At 43.5% G+C, this 22,129-nt stretch overlaps 1 protein-coding gene across 1 annotated transcript in view; it reads right to left on the reverse strand.

Annotated features, from left to right (window-relative positions):
* LOC148865910 (FtsJ-like methyltransferase family protein) overlaps positions 1-15,245 on the reverse strand; it is a 32,685-nt gene extending 17,440 nt beyond the window's left edge. The window contains exon 1 of the mRNA XM_088976148.1: positions 14,590-15,245. Within this exon, the coding sequence (XP_088832274.1) occupies positions 14,590-15,063 (474 nt within the window). The 5' untranslated portion in view covers positions 15,064-15,245. The remainder of the gene's footprint in view (positions 1-14,589) is intronic.
* Between the last annotated feature and the right edge of the window lie 6,884 nt (positions 15,246-22,129).

Consider the following 22,129-nt stretch of genomic DNA (forward strand, 5'->3'; position numbering starts at 1 on the left):
CAAGGGCCGAAAGGAGAGAACAGGCGAAAACATATAATAAGAAGAGGGAGGCAAAAACGAATAAAGAAAAGAAAAGAAAAAAAAAAAGATCTGATGTGGAAAGATTAATTTGTGACGTAGAAGGGAATTTGGAGTTTAGTGGTAGAGGAGACAGGAGAAAGGGCAAGAAGTAAGGAGTTGTGGCTTACGGCTGAGGGTGCTCTCTTGATTTGTGCCTATGAGGATAGTTATCTGGAATGTTAGGGGTTTAGGGAGTGCAAGGAAAAGGATGGTGATTAAGGATTTACTTAGAAGGGCCTAACATTGTTATGTTGCAAGAAACAAAGTTGTCAGAGCTGGACAGAAGATGGGTGAGGAGTGTGTGGAGGTCTAGAGTTGTAGGATGAACTTCAGCCCCATCTTGGGGAGCCTCAGGGGGGATTGTCACACTGGAAAGATGATGTAGTAGAGGTAGTGGAGGAGTTAATAGGGAAGTTCTCAATTTCCATCAAATTTAAGAATGTAGAGGATGACTTCATTTGGGTGTTAACTAATGTCTATGGTCCCAATAATTATTGAGAAAGGAATGACATGTGGGAGGAATTGTATGCAATTCAAGGTTTATGGGAAGGTCCATGGTGCTTGGGAGGGGATTTCAATGTGATAAGATTTTCTAAAGAAATTAATAACTCCCAACAAACCATCACAACTAGCATGAGAAAGTTTAATAGCTTTATTGGTGATTGTGAGTTAAAGGAGATTCCATTATTGCAAGCTCGATTTACTTGGTCTAACTTATAGGAAATTCCCTTGTGGTCGAAATTGGATAGATTTATCTTTAATGTTGATTAGGAAAACTATTGCGGAAACTTGTTGTCTAGAGCTTTCCCTAGGGTAACCTCGGCTCATTGTCCTATAAGAATAGGTGTGGAAGATTTTACCAATGGACCTAGACCTTTTAGGTTTGAAAACATGTGGCTAACCCACCCAGACTTTGTGAATAAAGTAAAGCTTTGGTGGAATGAGGAATTTAGGGGGACAAAATGGAAAGGGTAAGATTTCACAAGAAACTGCAGAGGCTGAGAGCCAAACTAAAAGATTGGAACAATGAACACTTTGGAAGACTTGAGGAGCAAAAAGTGAATCTCTCTAGGATAGAAGAGTTGAATGAAAGAGAGGCCCAATCTAGAATGGAGGGGGAGAGAGATCTAAGGGCACAGTTGAAGGACCTAGAAGAGGCCCTACTGAGGAAAGAAATAAGTTGGAGGTAGAAATCGAGGCATAGGTGGATTAAGGAAGGTGATGGAAATACTAAGTTTTTTCATGAAGTAGCAAATGGGAGGAAGAGAAAGAACTTTGAGTCTAAGTTAGAGGTAGGGGGGAGGCATTCACTAATCAGGATGATATTGCCAGGAAGATTGTGGATCATTTCAAATAGATTACAGAAGACTCTTGGAAGAGAGGATGGAAATAGAAAGGTTAGATTGGGCAAGGTTGGAGGAAGATCAGGTTAGATGGTTGGAAAGAAATTTTGAGGAAGAATAGATTAGGAAGGCGGTGTTTTTGATGGATAAATCCAAAGATCCAGGTCCCAGATGGTTTTACAATGGTTCACCAAGATTGTTGGGAGGTGATGAAAGTTTATCTTTGTGAGGTTTTTAATGAGTTTGTAGAGAAGCATATAGTAAGCCAAGGTATTAATGCTACTTTCTTGGCCCTTGTTCCAAAGAAAGCTAATGCTTCCCTCCTAAAGACTTTAGGCCAATTAGTTTGGTGACTAGTATCTATAAAATCTTGGCCAAGGTCTTGTCTTTGATGATTAAAGAAATCCTTCCCTCAAGGACTAGAAGAGGCCCTACTGAGGGAAGAAATAAGTTGGAGGTAGAAATCGAGGCATAGGTGGATTAAGGAAGGTGATGGAAATACTAAGTTTTTTCATGAAGTAGCAAATGGGAGGAAGAGAAAGAACTTTGAGTCTAAGTTAGAGGTAGGGGGAGGCATTCACTAATCAGGATGATATTGCCAGGAAGATTGTGGATCATTTCAAATAGATTACAGAAGACCCTTGGAAGAGAGGATGGAAATAGAAAGGTTAGATTGGGCAAGGTTGGAGGAAGATCAGGTTAGATGGTTGGAAAGAAATTTTGAGGAAGAATAGATTAGGAAGGCGGTGTTTTTGATGGATAAATCCAAAGATCCAGGCCCCAGATGGTTTTACAATGGTTCACCAAGATTGTTGGGAGGTGATGAAAGTTTATCTTTGTGAGGTTTTTAATGAGTTTGTAGAGAAGCATATAGTAAGCCAAGGTATTAATGCTACTTTCTTGGCCCTTGTTCCAAAGAAAGCTAATGCTTCCCTCCTAAAGACTTTAGGCCAATTAGTTTGGTGACTAGTATCTATAAGATCTTGGCCAAGGTCTTGTCTTTGATGATTAAAGAAATCCTTCCCTCAAGGAGCTTTCATCCAAGGGCGTCAAATATTTGATTAGATCCCGATTGCCAATGAATGTGTGGAAGAGATGAATAGGTCCAAGCAAAGAGGCTTTGTTTGTAAGCTTGATCTTGAGAAAGCCTATGACTTTGTGGACTAGCAATTCCTACTAAAGGTTTTGAGGAAATGTGGGTTTGGGGAAAGATGGTGTAGTTGGGTGTTTGGTCGTGTCATCTCTTGTCACTATTCCATCCTAGTAAATGGGGTGGTGAGGGATTTTTTTTTAGCTAGTAGGGGTATTAAACAAGGGGACCCACTCTCACCTTTTCTCTTTACCTTGGTAGCTGATGTGTTCAGCCAAATTATTACTAGGGCTGACAGGGAAGATGTGATAAGGGGATGGAAAGTAGGCACAAACTGAATTCCAATAACTCATCTTCAGTTTGCAGATGACTTGATGATCTTCTGTGATGGAGGCTTCGGTGATAAGGTGGAAAACCTGAAAAAAAAAATTGATTAGAGCTTTTGAAGGAGTTTCCAATTTGAAAATCAATCTAGGAAAAAGCTGCATAGCCAGAGTAAATTTAGACTTTGAAAAGGTTGAGACGATTGCAGATTGTCTTGAGTGTTCCATATCTTCCTGGCCTTTGTACTACTTAGGGCTTCCATTAGGAGCAAACCCTAGGGAAAGTAGGTTCTAGACCCTAGTCTTGGAGAAGATCAAAAAGAGAGTAGCTGTGTGGAAGAAAAATTCTCTCTTTGGGTGAGAGGATCACTTTGATAAAAACTACCCTCATGAATTTACCTACCTATTACCTCTCTGTCTTTAGGATACTGACTAAGGAAGCAAAGAAATTGGAAAAATTGATGAGAGATTTTCTTTGGGAATGTTAGTGGTGTTAGTGAAGGGGTATTTCGGTCTTTGTACTTGTTGAGAATGTTGTTGTGTACCGTTATGTTAGTTCAAGTGCCTCTTACTTAAAGAAGGGCACTTAAGTCTTTTCCAATAAGTTAATAATATAATAACAGGTCTGGTCGGATCTAGGGATGTCTTCTTCTCTAATTCGAACCAGCCTTTCTCTCTTTCCTCTCTTTTCTCTCTTCTTCTTTCCTCTCCTACTTCTTGTTGTTTACTTTACAGTCAACAAACAAGACAGAATTCTAGGGCAGGTCAAACTACAACAGGGAACTGTAATCATTCATGGAGAGAGAGACGAGAGAGATAAAGAGAAGAGAAGAGAGAAAAGAGGAGAAGATGAAGATATGATTGAGAGACACGAACAAAAACTATTATGGTTGCCGCCAGTTTAGTTATTTATAGTAACTTAATATAAAAGGAATGAAAGATTATAAGTATGCCCCTAGTGGCACTCCCTAATAACAAACTAATAAGAAAGAAAGAAACTAACTGGTGCTGTCAGCACACTAACAACAACTGTAAAATAATAATTAAATAATCCTCACAACACTCCCCCTCAAATTTGGTTGAATATGTCTATCATGCCCAACTTGTCACATAGTTCATTATGCCGCGAGTATGGAAGTCCTTTTGTGAGGACATCAGCGAGTTGTTCCTTGGAGTTGACATAAGGGATGCAAACTTCCCTTTTTTCCAATTTTTCCCTTCTGAAGTGTTTGTCCACCTCAATGTACTTGGTCCTCTCATGTAGGACAGTGTTATTGGCGATGTTTATGGCTGCCTTGTTATCATAGTAAAGAGACATAGGATTATGAACAACAACTCCAAGCTCCCCTAGAAGATTTTTTAGCCAAAGGACTTCAGCCACCCCATGTGCTATAGCTCTATATTCAGCTTCAGCACTTGACCTTGCTACCACACTTTGTTTCTTGCTTTTCCAGGTCACTAGGTTTCCTCCCACAAATGTGGACCTTCTATCATCCACAGTACCTACCCAATCAGCATTTGTAAAGACTTCCACCTTTAGGTGATTATGCTTATTGAATAGTATACATGTTCCGGGATACTTTTTTAAGTATCTAAGAACTCTCTATGCTGCATCCATGTGTGGTTTCTTAGGAGAGTGCATGAATTGGCTTAGAACCCCAACTGAATAGGCAATGTCTAGACAGGTCATGGACAAATAAATCAACTTTCCCACTAACCTTTGGAATTGTTTCACATCTTTCAGAGGTTCACCATCACAGTCACCCAACTTGTGATCAACATCCATGGGAGTATCTGTTGGCCTTGCACCTAATTTGCCTATGTCTTGTAATAGATCAAGAGTGTATTTCCTTTGAGAAATGAAGATACCTCTTTCTGAGCGGGCGACTTCAATTCCAAGGAAATACTTCAAGGGACCTAAATCTTTCACTTCAAATTTAGATGCAAGGAATTGTTTCAATTTTTGTATTTTTGAACTCCAATTTCCTGTAATGATGATATCATCCACATACACTATCAATACAGCAACCTGTTACATCTCTTCACAAAGAGTGTGTGATCAGACCGACATTGTTTGAAGCCTACCTACTGAACTGCCATGTGAAACTTACTAAACCAAGCTCTAGGAGATTGTTTTAAACCATAAAGAGACTTTCTCAGCTTGCACACCTTATTTTCACTTCCCTTGGCACAGAATCCAGGGAGTTGAACCATGTATACTTCCTCCTCTAGGTCACCATTTAAAAAAGAATTCTTTATGTCCAGTTGATGCAATTCCTAGTCAAGGTTAGCAGCTAATGACAGGAGGACCCTACTTGAGTTCATCTTAGCTATTGGAGCAAAAGTCTCACCATAGTCAACCCCGTACACTTGAGTGTACCTTTCGGCTACTAATCTTGCTTTGTACCTTTCAACTGTCCCGTCTACCGTGTGTTTAACTGTAAACACCCACTTACACCCCAATGGGTCTTCCCCCTTGGAATATCCACCAATTCCCAAGTTTGATTTTTATGAAGGGCATTAATCTCCTCCTTCATAGCATCTGTCCACTCAAGGCATTTTAAGGCTTTTGCAACATTTATGGGAACAATGATGCAATCAACTGCAAATAAAAAAGCTCGGCATGAGGGGGAAATGTGATCATAGGAGACATACTAGGTAATGGGGTGTTTGGTAGTGCATGACTTTACTCCCTTTCTTTGAGCAATAGGAATGTCAAGGTCATCCACAGTAGGAGTAGGAGGATCAGTAGGTGCAATAGGGTTTGGACTTACCTCATGGGAGTCTAACAGTGTCGATTGCTCAATGTTTGGCTGCTCCACATCTCTATCACATTGCTGATCTCTACGGCTTGTACGTTGGAAGACACGAAAGGGAGCAAAGTCTAGAAATAGAAGGAAGAGAGACTTGGCGGACCTGAACCTGCTTCTCCTCTTCCATACTACTACTCTCCCCCTGAGGAGAAGCAGGGAAGAACGGTTCAAACTCAAAGAAGGACACATCCATAGACACAAAAAACTTATGACTAACGGGATCAAAGCACCAATACCCTTTTTGAGAGGAGGGATACCCCAGAAAGATACAAGGAATGGACCGAGGGTCTAACTTACCTCGAGACGGAGACAAATCATGGACAAAACTCTCATGGGAATGGAAAATAAAGGGGACTGAGGGAATAACAACTGATGAGGGACCATGTAGTTCAGCACTCTGGAGGGCATGCGATTAATGACATAAGCAGTTGCAAGTATAGCATCCATCCAAAACCATTTTGGAACATTCATGTGTAACATCACCCCACGAGCTACCTCAAGGAGGTGTCTATTTTTTCTTTCTGCAACTCCATTTTGTGTGGTGTTCTTGCGCATGAACTCCTATGAATAGATCCGTGGGAGGCAAAGAACTCATTAAGCTCACCATGGAAATATTCTTTTGCATTGTCTGATTAGAAGATCTGTATTTCAACATGGAATTGCGTAAATACCATCCTCTAGAAGTCATTCACAATCTTTGGAACTTCGTCTCTACTACGCATAGGGAATACCCATGTATAGCGAGAGAAGTCATCGATCAATGTGATAAAGTACTTGTATCCACCCTCTGAGATTATAATAGTAGGCCTCCATACATTAGAATACACAACATGAAAATGAACACTTGATCTTTTACTATTTGAGTGAAAAGTTGTTCTACATTGTTTGCTCAACTGACACGTTTGACATTGGAACATTGACTCTTATTTGATTGACTATATGACTCTGAGGATGACACCAAGAGACCAACTTTGTTGTCAAGAATGTAGAGACTATCCACTAGTCTCCCTCTACCAATCGTCCTCCCAGAAGTTAGATCCTAAAAAACACATGAACCAGCAAAAAAGGTTACACTACAGTTTAAAAAGTTTGTGATACTACTGATTGAAAGCAAATTTATAGGAAGTTGAGCGACATGCAATACACAATTCAGGTTAAGGCCGTGGGGAAGAGATATTGATCCTTGGCCTATAATGGAAGAGAATGATCCATCTGCAAGCCTCACTTTATCCCTTCCTGACAAAAGGCTACAAGTCTGAAACAAGTTCGGCTTACCAGTCATGTGGTTAGAGGCCCCTGAGTCATGATCCAAGGAGAACCAGTGATAGTAGTGACATGGAATGTAGAAGCCGCATTACCTGATGTAGATGCAAATGAAGTAGGAGTACCAGTGACTGAATTATCCATCTGTCGCAAAGCCCTACCATATGACTCCAAGTGATCTCTGAAGGAATTCATGATATCTTCCTTGGGGTCAGAATTAGTAAGGTGGTCCCGGGTCGTACCAGCAACCCGAGTATCTTGGGTTGCCACATGTGCTGCATTGTGTTGTGTTCGTCTTCTTCTGACCTTGCCCTTTACCCTGTTCTCAGTTCTTCACTGTCCACTTGGGTTTCCCGTGAATGTCCCAACATGTGTCACGTGTATGTCATGAGCGCCGACAATGGGTACAAAACAACTTGTCTTTATCACCAGCCTTCTTGGTATCACTTTTCTTCCCCATGTTGTTATTACTCATTGCATCCAATGCAACTTGTTCCCCCATGGTTGTAACCATCGCACTCTGCCTACTTTCTTCAGATTGAACAAGGGGATATACCTCGTGAACCAACGGCAACTCTTTACTTCCTAAAGATCTAAACTCTCAATGGTTCATAGATAGAGTTCAGTCCCAACAAGAAGGCAAACACACGCTGTTGAGAAACCAGCTTCTTGTAGGCCTTACCATCATCATCATGTTTCCACTCTATAGCATGATAATGATCCAATTCTTTCCATATGGAAGGGCTGAATATAGGTAGACAAACTACGATTACCCTGTTTACAGGTTAATGATTCAACTTGCAACTAGTGAACCTTGGCATAATGCCTTTGCTCAGAATAGGTGGTTTTGATCTGTTCCCAAATCTCACTAGTAGTGTCTACCCACATAAAACTCTTCACATCAAGTTCCATGGCTGCAAGGAGCCAAGACATCACCATACTGTTTTCTTGGTCCCACCTATCATGTTCAGCTGCCTCGCTCTTGGGTTTTTTCACCCTTCCATTTATGTAACCAACTTTTCCCCTTGTTGTTACATAAAGTTTTACACTTTTAGCCCACTCCAGGTAGTTTAGACCATTTAAAGGGGTAATGGGCATGGGAAACATCATGTTTTCACTTCCCATACCAGTTGTGTTGCGGGTTGGTGTAACCCCCGATGAAGTTGAATCATAGTTTGCCATAGAGTACTGTTGAATCAGACCAAATCCCACACAACTACACAACAGCCACAATTAGAATACCAACCCCCAAGAAATTTACTTCTGGAATGTGGAAAAACGAACTACTGAAATCAACTCAATGATGGTTCAGCCATTAAAACAGCCCAAAAATCAGTCCAACACCAACCATTGGAATAGTATACTAGCAGTTCGACTACAGCACATGCAATCTAACAGTCCAGCATCTAAACGAAAGCATAAAACCAAAAAAATTAAGGCCTTCACACCATTGGCCATAGAAAAACACAAGAACACATACCCCGTCCAGCACCTATACGAAGGTGCCAACCCAGAAATTAACTTCACAGCATCGAACAGATAAGGGAGTCTTTACTGCATCGCCCTTCTTCTGCTAGGGTCCCCTTGATGTTACGACCAAGGAAGAACCCAAAGGGGAGTCGCAAGTGGCCTACTAGGGTTTCTCTGTCTTCCACGTCCAAGAAACCAAAGAAGAAAGAGAACGAAGTAGGTTCAAATGGGAGAAACAGATTTTTATAGCCCAAAACCTTGCTCTGATACCATGTAATCATTCATGGAGAGAGAGAGAGAGAGATGAGAGAGAGAAAGAGAAGAGAAGAGAGAAAAGAGGAGAAGAAGATATGATTGAGAGACACGAACAAAAACTATTCTGGCTGCCGCCAGTTTAGTTATTTATATTAACTTAATATAAAAGGAATGGGAGATTACAAGTATGCCTCTGGTGGCACTCCCTAGTAACAAACTAATAAGAAAGAAAGAAACTAACTGGCTGACAGCACACTAACAGCAACAGTAAAATAACAATTAAATAGTCCTCACAACAGGAACCAAGAGAAGGTAAAAAAGATCACTTAATTAGTTGGGGGTTGTAGGTAGAAGAAAAGAAGGAGGAGGATTAGGGCTCAGGAATGCGCTTAAAAAGAACTCAGCTTTGTTAGGGAAGTGGCTGCAGAGGTGGCCTTTGGAATGAGATGGACTCTGGCACGAAGTAGTGAAGAGTATTCATGGATGTCCAGAGAGTGGTTGGGATGCTGGTGCATCAAGGAGGGCTAACCTAGCCACACTATGGAAAGCAATTCACAAAATTCTTTCGTAATTCCTCAATTGTGTCAGGTATGATGCTTGTTCTAGTAATTCCATTCGGTTTTGGGAGGACATTTGGGTTGGAGATCTCCCTCTAAAAGACCTTTTTCCTTCTTTGTACTCTGTTTCTTTGCATAAAAAAGAGGTGATCTCAAAATTCCTTCCATCGATTTTAAATTTGTCAACATCGTCTTGGGATTTTCGTTTCCGTAAAGGGTTAAGGGATGAGAAAATTGAGTGTTTATCTACTCTTTTGTGTCTCCTTGATAAGGTTTGGTTGGATCCCTCGAAACCTGATAAAAGGATTTGGACCATTCACCCCAATGGGTCTTTTTCTTGTGGCTCCTTTTTCAATTTCCTCTACCAAACTTCCTCTCAACAAAATTTCCCTTCCAAAGAAGTCTAGTGTAGACTGGTCCCCCCAAGGTTATGGCTTTGTGCTAGGAAGTGTGGCATGATAAAGTAGACATGATGGATAACCTACAAAAGAGAAGATCCGTCCTTTGTATTTCACCAAACTGGTGCATTCTTTGCAGATCTCATGGTGAGGATTGTAATCATCTATTTTTATCTTGTAGTGTAACTACAGAGCTCTAGGTTTGGCTTCTATCTTTGTTTGGGTGTAGTTGGGATATGCCAGTAGAAGTAAGCACAATCTTTAACCATTCTTCTTCTCTTGGCCCCATAAAAGAGGAAGGAAAATGTGGAGGTGCGCACGAGCAGCATTGTTATGGACAATATGGGAAGAAAGGAATGCCAGGATCTTTCAAGAAAAAGGAAGGAGCAGTAAATCCCTAAAGGACTGCATTATGTACAGGTCAATACATTGGTTAAAGACTCTAGAATTATTTAACCATTTCTTTTTTACTGATTGTTGTAAGGATTGGAAGTTGGTAGCAAGTTGTTCCTCCTACAAGGTAAGGGTATTGAATAGCTGGGTCCCCCCTCTTGGTTCTTTGAAGCTGAATTTTGATGGGAGTGGCCAGGGTAACCTGGGTCCCTCCGGGATGGGAGGTGTAGTGAGGAATGAGGCTGGAGAGGTTGTCTTACTCTACTCTGGCCCTTTAGGTGTTGGGAACTCTATCCGGGCAGAACTGTTAGACGCAATACAAGGAATACTTCTTGCAAAAGAAGTGGGTGTGGAGCAGCTTCTGATGGAAGGAGATTCTAAAACAGTGGTGGACTAGTTAAAAAATCCAGAGGATGTCACTTGGGGCGACAAAAATGAGTTAAAGAAATTCAAATGGCTGACAAGAAATGTGTCTACAACAGTACAGTGGGTTGGAAGATCAGCTAATGCATTTGATATCTTGGCAAAACAAGGGATAAATAGAGAAACATTGTTCTGGGCACAACTGTAACTCGTGTTTAACATCAACATTCATGTAATCTCTGTTGTAGCTTTTGTATTTGCTGTTCGGAGAGGCGGCACCTCGCGCCTCTAAGGGGATTTTCATGTAACCAATCATTAAATTAATGGAAGATGATTTTATTTATCAAAAAAATAGGAAAAGAACAGGCCCTATGTGTCAAAGGTTTCTGTTATGAGTGGGAGACTAACATTTCAACTTGCCAAATTGGCATTGACTATGCTCCTGAGATCCAAGAGTCAATGAATGATTAGATTCGATGAATGTTTGGAGATTGTTACTGTAAGAGCTGCACACTGGGTGAAAACTTTGAAATTATTCTCAGACTTCTCTAATGGATTACTTTTCCTGGAACTAGAGATTGATTGCTCTTTCTTCCTCCAGGAAACACAAGGTCTTGGAAGCCTAGTTCCCCCCAAGTGGTGGGTGGATAAAGCTGAGCTTTGATGGAAAGCCTTGGCAATCCAGGGCCTTCCAAAATTGGTGGAGTGTTTACAGATGAGAATGGGAATAAATGTGACTCGGTTGAAGCTGAACTCATGGCTGCTATTGTTGGGGTGCAAAAAGCTAAGGATATGGGAATTATAAGGCTGATTGTTGAAGGGGATTCAAAAATAGCCGTTGGCTGGTTGAAAAAAGGAGAAGGGGTTCTATGGCATTTCAGAAGATTCAAGTTGATATCAAGAAATATGCAAATCCATGTAAAATGCGTTAGGAGGTATGCTAATGGGTTGGATGGATTAGCTGAGCAAGGAATTCATAGGCACCATTTGTTCTGGACTCAATGTTAATTGTGTGGGGGGATATTTGATGTAAAGGGTCTTTGCCCTAACAACTTATTGTACCCTTTTGTTCGTTAATCTTAATAAAAATTTCTTCAGTTGCTGATCAAAAAAAATGATTAAAGGGAGACAGATCTAAAGGATAAGGTTGTGAAAGTGAATGAGTTGTAAAGCAAGGGCCTAGGACATCCTTCTTGTGGTTCAAGAATAAGCATGATTCTCACATTGATGATGTGGTTGGACCATTCGAGGGCCTTTTAATCAAGAATTAGACAAAGGGAAAGACAAGGATAGTCCAGATGAACCTTATTATCTGCAAAACGGAAGTAGTTCTTGTGGACAACAAAGTGGTTAAGGGTGACCTTTCCAGTACAAGAGTAATATTTTTTTATTTATTTATTTGTTCCTTATGGCCATCAATACATCTATAGCTCAATGTTTTGAACATTGTAATTGTATCATAAATAAAAGGGCAGTGCAGTGCACAAGGCTCCTACTAATGCAGGGTCTGGGGAGGGACAGATTGTCAGATGTACACAGCCTTACCCCATCACGTACAGAAAGGCCATTTCCAAGATTTGAACCCTAGTCACCCAGGTCATAATTGTATCATAAATCATAAGTTTTTTTTCAATTTTTAAAAGTTGTTAAAAAAACCTATACACATACCTAAACTAGTCAAAAAAATAGACAAAATGACTTTCCACTAACTTTCTAACCTATAGGCATCATATAAGTAGGTAGTAATAGTGACAATTGCAGTACTTTTATTACATACCATAGTCAACATTTATGATTCAATAGATACCATGGTTTGACTAAGTTCAACTCCAATTTATTTCTCCTTTTTCAGCAATAAAAAACAATACCTTTAGTTATCCTTATTTCCAAATTAAAAAAAAATAATAATCATAATGTTCTCTGAAGTCTAAACTCTATTGCTAAAAGTATTTTTATGTCTCACAAGATTCAAGAATAAAACAAATCAAATTTGATTATTTGAGTCTTATACACATCCAAGAATAAGATAATTCAAGTGTTCGACAAATTACACACATCAATTGTCAGTACAATAGTATGATGCTACAAATAAAAGTTACAAAATTAAAGAAATTAAATTCTAATGCCTACAATGAGATGTAAGTTTTATGGATACAATTTAGTTCTAGCCTAAAGAAATCAAATTCTAAAGTCTAAAACAACATGACGTGCTTGATAATCTCATTTCAAGGAGAAAAATATAAAAAAGGGAAAACGAATAGAAGGAATGACACAAAGCCACTGTTTTCATGTGAAAAGAAACAAAACCAAAGAAAAAATAGAATATGGGACGAAGCCCCTCTTTTATGTCAAAAAAGAGTGAAAAACACAATGACACACAACCCTGTTTTTGCATAAAAAATGGGAGTGAAAATAATGGAATGGAGCCCCTATTTTATGTAAAAGAAGATGGAAAACAGGGATAAGCCATTGTTTTAACATCAAACCCAAGGGGAGTGGATGTATTAGGGTGGAGCCCCTATTATGATGCATTCTTCTGGAGCTTTTTCTTTTGACATCATAAGATGGATGTGATTTGGAAATCAGGACTTCATGTTGAGATCCTGATTGATAGATCAGCTATGGACTTGGATCAGAATAAGGACAAGGAAGGTATAAGGGTTGTTAAACCATGTTATCGTGATTCTATCCCTCGGTTGATGGAACCATTAGGTGACATTTAATTGTAGTAAACAAGGCCTATCCAATCTGCAAGTCAAGTCAATAGTTCTCAAAGCCATTGAATCTATGTTACGGAAGTGTTCTCTAATCTGTGAAATGGATTTCTTAGGGCTGGGTCTAGAAACAAATTCAAATTGGTCTATAAAAGAAAAGGACCTGATGTAAGTCTTATTTGTGGCCCCATGACTCTAAAGTTTTGTACAAATCATTTGTAATTCATTAGATTTTAGATTATTCTTTTTTGGTAAGGAAGAATATGAACTATCACTAAGTGAGGATATACTATATAGTGCTTTCCACTAGTCTGCAGTGTGTAAGGGTAGGCCACATGTTTTTGTTTCAAATGTCAATCTTGGAAAGGACAAAAAAAGATCAAAGTAGTAATCATAGTTGTCAAGGCAGCTGCCTAGGCAACAAGGCACCCTTGGAGGCTCACCTTGCCTAATCGCCAAGCAGTTCTGTATGTTGTGGTATAAAATACTTTTATATTCTTAATTTTTGGAAATTATAATTATAAAATAGACATTATTAAACTACAATATTCATTTTGTATGTTTATATATTATTTTCTTTTTATTTTTCTTATTTGTTAGGGTTTAATCAACACATACATTGCTAACTGTTGTATTTTTTTATCAACCGCTGCATTGAACCCTCAAAGACTTCAAAACCTGAACCATAAGTAAGGAAGAACTCAAATTTTTGTCTAATCAACACATCTTCTTCAGTTTTTCTCCTATAACAAAAATAGGGGTTTCAGCCCCTATATTTTTTTAAATGTTCTTTTCTTTCTTCTTTTTCTTCTCATGAATATGTTGATTTTCTATACTTTAACGTGAAGCCTTTACTTTTCCTATGAAAAGTATAGAAAATTATTAAGGAAATATGGTTATGGAACCTAGGAAACTACCCTAGGATAGATGTTTTTTACTTAGAAAATCCATCACCTAGGCAACTAGGCAACGAGGTGCCCCCTGTCACCTAGCCTCGCCTTGGCACCTTGAAAACTATGGTAGTAATAAATGATTTAAGTGTTCATAATTTAATAATGGATATATCATTAAACAGAATGGAATGGGAAACAGGATTCATGTAGCCGACCCCATATAGTTTGAATGAGGCTTAGATGATGATGATGACGATGTCAATCTTTGAAAGAATTCCGGACTTGTTCAGGTGTATAGGGTAGATAATTGGGGATTAAAGATGGTATATATATTGAAAAAGCATAGGTTGAAATTGGATGCCACATCCGGTCGGCCTTTCCTAACCTCCATATCATAGAGTGGAGAAGCGGATGTCCAGATAAGCTAATCAATATGTCATGGACTAAGGTTAGAAAAGCATGTAGGTATCTCTAACCTAAGCTGCCCAGGAACAACTACAAGAACAAAGGAAGAAACTGATATGCAATAGGCTAATGGCAAGCCAGTCAATTTCAACAACAATTCATCGCATAGAGGGGGCACCAAAAATATTATAATATGCTTAGATGTCACAAATTTACAAATTTATGTGAACAAAGAGGAAACGCTATTACCTTGGTGACGAATGTGCCTTTCGGAACCAACAATTCGGTCGCGAGCTTGACTGAATCAATAACTAAAGAGGCCTGGCTGGTGGCCTCTTGTGCCCAAGCGCCTCCGACATTAGGCGATCCATCGTGCAACACAACATCAAAAGCTCGACAGCCGTTCTCTGACATTAGCTTTTTTATGGTAGCACGACACTTAGGCGTGGTGATGTCTTCTTCCACGGAGACTGCGCCTCGTATCGGCCGAATGGGAAAGAGGTCGACGCCGAGGACGAAGCTACCGACGGGGACGCGCTGTACGGCCACTTGCATCCAACCACCAGGTGCGGCACAGAGGTCGAGAACAGAGTGGGCGGAGGCCAAGAAGCTGAACTTGGCCTCCAGCTGGAGAAGTTTGAACGCTGCTCGTGAGCGGTAACCTTGCTCCTTGGCTAAGTGGTAAAACTTGTCAAGCCGATGTTTTCCCTTCACCTTTCCCATCTCTCTCCCTCACGCCTCAGGTTCGTTGCAGGAATGTTTTCCCTTCACCTTCCCCGTCCCTCTCTCTCTCTCTCTCTCTCTCTCTCACAGGCCTCAGACTCGTCTCGTTGAAGGCGGTAGGGTTTTAATAGGAGATCGCATCCTGTGGACTCTCCGGTGCACGGGAAGCGTGTACCTGCAAATGAAAAGCAAACAGGTGGCTTTATTGACTTAACTGAAATTTAACGGGAATTTTCTGTTAAAGGTGGTCCAACTAGCTGAACCGGGCAATGGAAAACATAAACAAAATAATAAGGGTAAATTATAAAGACCCTTGTACTATGGGGTTTGTGTTAGAACCCTCTTTGAACTTTATTTTGCGATAAAGACCCCCTGTACTATGATTATGAGACAAAAACCCTCTATTAAATTATTAAAATATTCATCAAACTTTTTATATTTTCTTTTTTTTTTTGCCCTTTTTCTCTTAAAACCTATTTAACCTATTGTTTCGTCTTTTTTTCCTCTCTCCTCTCTTTGGCCATGAGGAGAACTAAGGGATGGATACGACCCTTCGATTCAACACCTCATAAATCGGAAAACTATGCCTCCTCTATCTCTTATTTTCTCTCCTCGGAAAAACAGAGGAAGACACCGAAAGAGTGAATGACTACGCCTCCTCTATGAGGTTGGTGTTGGTCTGGGAGTTACTAGTTAGCCATAAATATGGCTATGGCCTGCCAATGCTTAATTGTGTTCTTTTTTTCCCTACTTTGTGCTTTATCTACTTTTCTTGGATATTCCATTTCCAAATATAATGTGAAAGTGTTTTTTGATGTATTCTGTCTACTAATCAACGAAACATTGTTGATAAAAAAATTATGTAGTATTAATTCCTCCTCAGTTCCCATCACGCCAGCTATTTTGATTCTTCGGTACTCCAATATGGCCATGATTCCTTCTCAAAACCTTTTTAATCATCCACATTATGACGGTTATGATGGTGGGAGTGGTTGTAGAGAAAGTTGTTACACCGGGAGTTGCGTTGGTTTTATGAGCCAAATATCAGGGTATGACCCTTGTAACCAAGCGTGTTTAGGATCAGAATCCGATCTGTTTGTCGGTGAAATGGCTGAAGATGACTCTAGAACCAGTAGTCTCAACGAAGCCGGCTCCAGCTCCAAGGAATTGCATTGCAATTCAAAATAGAATTAAAGAAAACAGCGAAATGATGGAAACAAGGTTATAGAATGCAGAGGCCATATGAAAGCGACCTGCGGTCAGAACTCCCTATTTAGAGCTCGAACTCCCTACGAGGAGCCCGAACTCCCTACAAAGTGCCTGAACTTTCTACTTAGAGTTTGAACTCTCTACGAGGAGCCCGAACTCTCCCTTTGGCCATGAGTCACACAAAGCAGAGACCCGAACTGGCCCGTCTTATGACAGTTCGGAACCTCCCCCTTATCCAAACTCAAGACCGACTCACGCACCGCTCCAGGCACTTCGCTTCCAGAGCGTTGAACTGGGCAAACCACACCGTACCTGACACCGAAGGAGTCCGTATCCAGGGGCAGCGCACCCGACTGACTTGGGATCTGACACTTGACGGCCGCACTACAAACGGCCACCTGCCACCGTCACCTGTCACCGCTACCTCCAGTTACAGAGACGGCTTCGACAAAAAGAGCAGTGACGGTTCTGCCCCAGCAGAGGCGAGGACGCCCGAACTGGCAGAAGCACGGAAATACTCATTCCCGACCTAACAGGAGTGTAGGAGTAAGTGCGCGAGGTGGTTATAAAAGGCTTTCCACTCCCCCAAAGAGGAGGTATGCAAACTTTGCGCTATCTGATTTTACCTTGCCTTTGAAGGATTCTAACTTAAGCTTCGAAGCCTTTACACCGGGTTCCCCCCGAAGCTTCCTCATCTCCTCCGTTTCAGGTTCCCTGCTATGCAGTTCAGAAGCAAGGTCGTTGACAGCTAAGACCGGCCGGATCGCGCATCATCAATTGGCGCCGTCTGTGGGAACGCTTCAAAAAGCCTCCCTCCAAACTTCCATAACCCCTTTTCTTCAAAAAACCCAACACTCATGGCCTCCTCCAGCAACGCCGGACGTGGCACGGAGACTAACACCACCGGGGAACAACTTCAAGTCCCCGTGGTGTGCGTTGGACAGTTCACCGTCCCCCTTTCGGTGGATGGGATCCCCAGCTTGAATGCGCCACAAGCAGTCGCGTCCGTAAACCTTCCTGCCACAAGCATCCCCTTTCCTCCCCCTATTGAGACAACCTTTACTGAACCGACTGTCATCCCCCTGGCAGCCATCCAAAACCAGTTGGACGACCTGATGCAGTGCATACGGGCAATGCAAACCCAAATGCAACAGTTCCAGCAGCACCAGCTTCACCAGCACCAAGTGCTGCACAACATCTCTATTATCACTATCAACAGCAGTTCCCCCAACTGCCACTGAACCAACCACTATTTCCACCTCGCCACCCCGCTCCGAGGCCGGCCAAGGCCTCCCCGCAGGATGGATGCCCCCACCAAGGAAAGGCCTCCTGGCCCCAGAACCCCCCTAACAGTCAGGCCTCGTCCCCAGGCCGAAGAGAGAAAAAAATCATCCCCACCTCGCAGCTCGCAGGCGGGTCGGGAACCTCGCCCACGAGATCGGCACCTTGGCGCTCCAAGCCCGAGTTCCCGCTCACGGAAAACCGATTCAGCGCCCTGGCGGCAGACTACCAGTATTCCGGGCCCATCGATCTCGGCAACACGGAGGCCAGCAGCGCTAGTACAGGGCCCACTCAACAACGAAGGCGTCGGCAAAGTCGCCAAACCGCCACCCATGTCTTGTCAGAGCTCAGAGGCAAAGAAGAGACGAGCTCGGACGAGGTAGAAGCTGCCCCGATTCTCTCTGTTCCTGGCGGTCCCCTTACCCAGAAATTTCAAGCTCCCACCTCTGGACAAGTACAACGGGTCCTTCGACCCCAACGACCACGTTGACGCTTTCCAGTCCCAAATGCACCTCGCCAGGGCCAGCGAATCGTGCATGTGCGTGGCTTTCACCACCACATTCAGGGGGGTAGCCCGCACTTGGTACAGGAACTTGACCCCCGGGTCGATAAAGTGTTGGGCCCAGTTCATGCAGGTCTTCACCGCACACTTTGTCACCAGCAAACGGTGCCCCAAAACAGAGGAAAGCATCTTCGGAATAGTCCAAAGGGAAGGAAAATCCATCCGGGGCTACATCAAGCAATTCAATGAAGCATGCTTACAGATACCACGGTTGGACCCCGCGGTGCAGCTCACGGCGGCCAAAAGAGGGGTAACGCACAAAGAATTCAAATGGCACATGGTAGCTAACCAGCCCTCAACCGTGGTCGAATTCCTCAAGCTCGCGGACAAGTTCATGAGGACAGAGGAAGAAATCAACCAACGAACCGAAGGCGGGAACGAGAAAAGAAAGAGGGAAGGCGAGCCCTCCAACCCAGTCAACAGGAAAAACCCGGCCCGGGAGCCGAAGCCGAACCAGTCGTTCCGAGCTCCCCTAGCAGTTCGGACGGATTACACGCCATTAAACACAAAGCGGACCAAGATCTTAATGACGATTAAGGACGCCCCATACGTGAAGTGCCCACCTCGCCTAAAGGGAAATCCGAACGAGAGAAATAAGAATTTATATTGTAGTTTCCATAGAGACCATGGTCATAATACCGAGTAGTGTAATAATCTCCAGGACGAGATAGAGAGGCTCATCCGTCGCGGATACTTGAGAAACTTTGTACAGCACAACAATAATAACAATAAGACAGGTCGGCAAGGGGAGCACAAAAAGGATGCCCCCGAGTCTAGCAACAGACCTGCCAAACCGTTGCAGCGATAGCCTCCGGAAGAGAGCCCAGTTCGGGGAACCATCCATGTAATTGTGGGAGGTTCGGTGGTAGCAGGGTGTACCTCAGCAGCGACCTGGACTTCAGTTCGCGAAGCGACCCTCGAGGAACGAAACCCCCCAAAGAGACCAAAGACCAAAGAACCAATCTTCTTCACGGAGGATGACGCGCGAGGGGTCCGCTACCCCCATGATGGCGCACTTGTCATTAAACTAAGGATCAGCGACTTCGAGGTCAGATGCGTACTCGTAGATTCGGGCAGCTCAGCGGACATCCTCTTTAAATCAGCATTTGACCAGCTACAGTTACAGATGAGCGAGCTGAAGCCCGCGAACACTCCCCTGGTGGGTTTCAGCGAAGAGGAAGTCAGGTCCCTCGGAAAAATAGCAGTACCTGTGGAAGTCGGCACATGGCCTTGTGCGGTCAGACTCAACCATGATTTTCTGGTGGTCGCGACCCCCTCCCCATACAATGCCATGATAGGGCGGCCGATCACGCATATCTTACGGGCGGTGGTCTCCACCTACTATTTGGCCATGAAGTTCCCTACCGACTTCGGTGTGGGGGTAGCGCAGGGCGACTAGCTCGAGTCCCGCAAGTGTTATGTTGCCGCCCTAAAGGGAAAAACCAAGGTGGCCGACGACCTCGAACTAGAGTGGCCTGCAGAGCAAGGTGAGGAACGAGCTTTGCCCACAGAGGGAACGGTTGCAATCCCGACTTCGGCTACGGACCCAGGTCACACACTTCAGATCGGTGCTTCCGTCGAGGAACCCCTACGAACCGAACTGGTGAGTTTTTTACTTCAAAATTTAGATATTTTTGCCTGGTCCGCGGCTGACATGCCCGGCATTAGCCCCGGCCTGATAACTCACAAACTTAATACTGACCCTGTAGTCAGACCCGTTAGACAAAAGAAACGCAACTTAGCCCCAGAACGCTGGAGGGCGGTCGACGAGGAGGTCGAGAAGCTCCTCGCAGCAGACTTCATAAGGGAAGTCCATTACCCGAGCTGGGTGGCCAACCCAGTGCTAGTAAAAAAGGCGAACGGCAAGTGGCGCATGTGCATCGACTACACCGACCTGAACTGAGCTTGCCCGAAAGATTGCTTCCCCCTCCCCAGAATTGACCGCCTAGTGGACGCGACCTCGGGACATGAGTTGCTAAGCTTCCTGGACGCCTACTCGGGCTACAACCAAATCCGGATGGACCAATCCGATAAGGAAAAAACTAGCTTCATAACCGAGTTCGGCCTATATTGCTACAAGGTCATGCCCTTCGGATTAAAAAATGCCGGGGCGACCTTCCAAAGACTTGTAAATAGGTTGTTTCAGCCCCTGATTGGCACGAAAATAGAGTGCTATGTAGACGACATGGTCGTCAAGATACAGTTTTCACAAGAATTAATACAAGACTTAGATTCTGTCTTCCAAATCCTGCGTAAGTTTAGCATTAAATTGAACCCCAACAAATGTGTCTTCGGCGTCACCTCGGGCAAATTCCTAGGCTACATTGTCAATCGGCGCAGTATTGAGGCCAACCCGGACAAGATAAAAGCCATTCTAGATATGAAACCACCTCGGAAAGTAAAAGAAGTTTAGAGGCTAAACGGCCACATAGCCGCTCTAAGCCGTTTCATGTCCAAATCAGCAGACCGCTGCCTACCTTTCTTCAAAGCAATCAAAGGCAAAGGGTTCGAGTGGACCCAGGACTGCCAGCTCGCATTTGACGAGCTAAAAGGTTACCTCGCTAGTGTGCCGACCTTAGCCCGGCCCGAGGAGGGCGAGGTCTTAGAACAGTACCTCTCGGTAAGCGACAAGGTGGTCAGTTCGGTACTAATAAAAGAAACAGATCGGGTCTAGCGACCCATCTATTATGTTAGTAAAATTTTGCAGGGAGCAGAGACAAGGTACCCGCAGATAGAAAAGCTAGCTTACGCACTGGTGACAGCAGCTCGGAAACTCCACCCGTACTTCCAGGCTCACATCGTCATCGTCCTGACTGACAAACCTCTTAGACAAGTTTTACTCAAACCCGAGGTTTCCGATTGACTGACGAAATGGGCCATCGAACTCAGCGAGTACGACCTCCAGTACAAGCCTAGAACTGCTATTAAGGCCCAAGCCTTGGTAGATGTTATCGTCGAGTGCACGTTTAGCCTCGAAGCCCCTGAGCCAGTCAAGCCCGAGATCCCCAGTTCGGGCGAGCTCGGAGCTCCCAAGCCAATAGAGTCTGAACTACGTGAAGTAGCAACCAGTGTAGCATCTCTCCTGGTTAGACCAAGCGCGAACTAGGATGAAGAGCCCTGAATCCTTCACGTAGATGGCTCCTCGAACCAACAGGGCAGCGGGGCTGGAATAGTGCTACGTAGCCCAAGCGGAACAAAGTTGGAATACGCACTACGCTTTGAGTTTGCGGCATCCAACAACGAGGTGGAGTACGAGGCATTGATAGCCGGGCTGAACCTAGCGCACAAGGTCAGAGCAAAGCACGTAGTTATCTGTAGTGATTCCCAGCTCGTGGTCAACCAAGTTACAGGCGAATACGAATCACGCGAGCTCACTATGATTGCATACTTGGCAAAAGTAAAGAAGGCTCTGCTCAACCTCCAATCACACTTCATCAAGCAAATCCCGAGGTCAGAGAACACTGAGGCCGACGCCCTGTCCCGACTAGCCAGCATGAGTCACAACGCCATGAGAACCATGTACATAGAGGACTTACCTCGGCCCAGTATTCTCGGTGGGGCAGAAGAGATCGCTCCCGTCTCTGAAGCAGAGCCGAGCTAGATCGACCCACTCGCGAGCTTCCTACTAGACGGAACCCTCCCTGCGGACCGCAATGCAGCCAAGAGGGTGCAGCGCCAGGCAGCCAAACACGTCATAATAGACGAACGATTGTACCGACGATCCTACACGCTCCCCTACCTGCGATGCTTGCGACCAACCAAAGCCGAGCTCGTACTCTGCGACACTCATGAAGGCTTGTACGGCGGACACCTGGGGGGAAGAGCCCTTGCTCAAAAGGCACTTCAACAAAACCCGAAGGCCCCGCCTCGCCCTCGGAGTCTGGCTCGGCGTCAGCAGCATTAGCCATCTCCTGAGTTATGCGCGAAGTGGATATGGCGCTAACATCGAGCTCGGGATACGTATTCCGAATCATCCACCGGCTTAGTTTAAAACCCCTCCTATATGAATCCACC

The sequence above is a fragment of the Nelumbo lutea genome, chromosome 3 (genome assembly GCF_056320005.1).
Source record: "Nelumbo lutea isolate HS-2025 chromosome 3, American lotus-T2T, whole genome shotgun sequence".
Lineage (NCBI taxonomy): Eukaryota > Viridiplantae > Streptophyta > Magnoliopsida > Proteales > Nelumbonaceae > Nelumbo > Nelumbo lutea.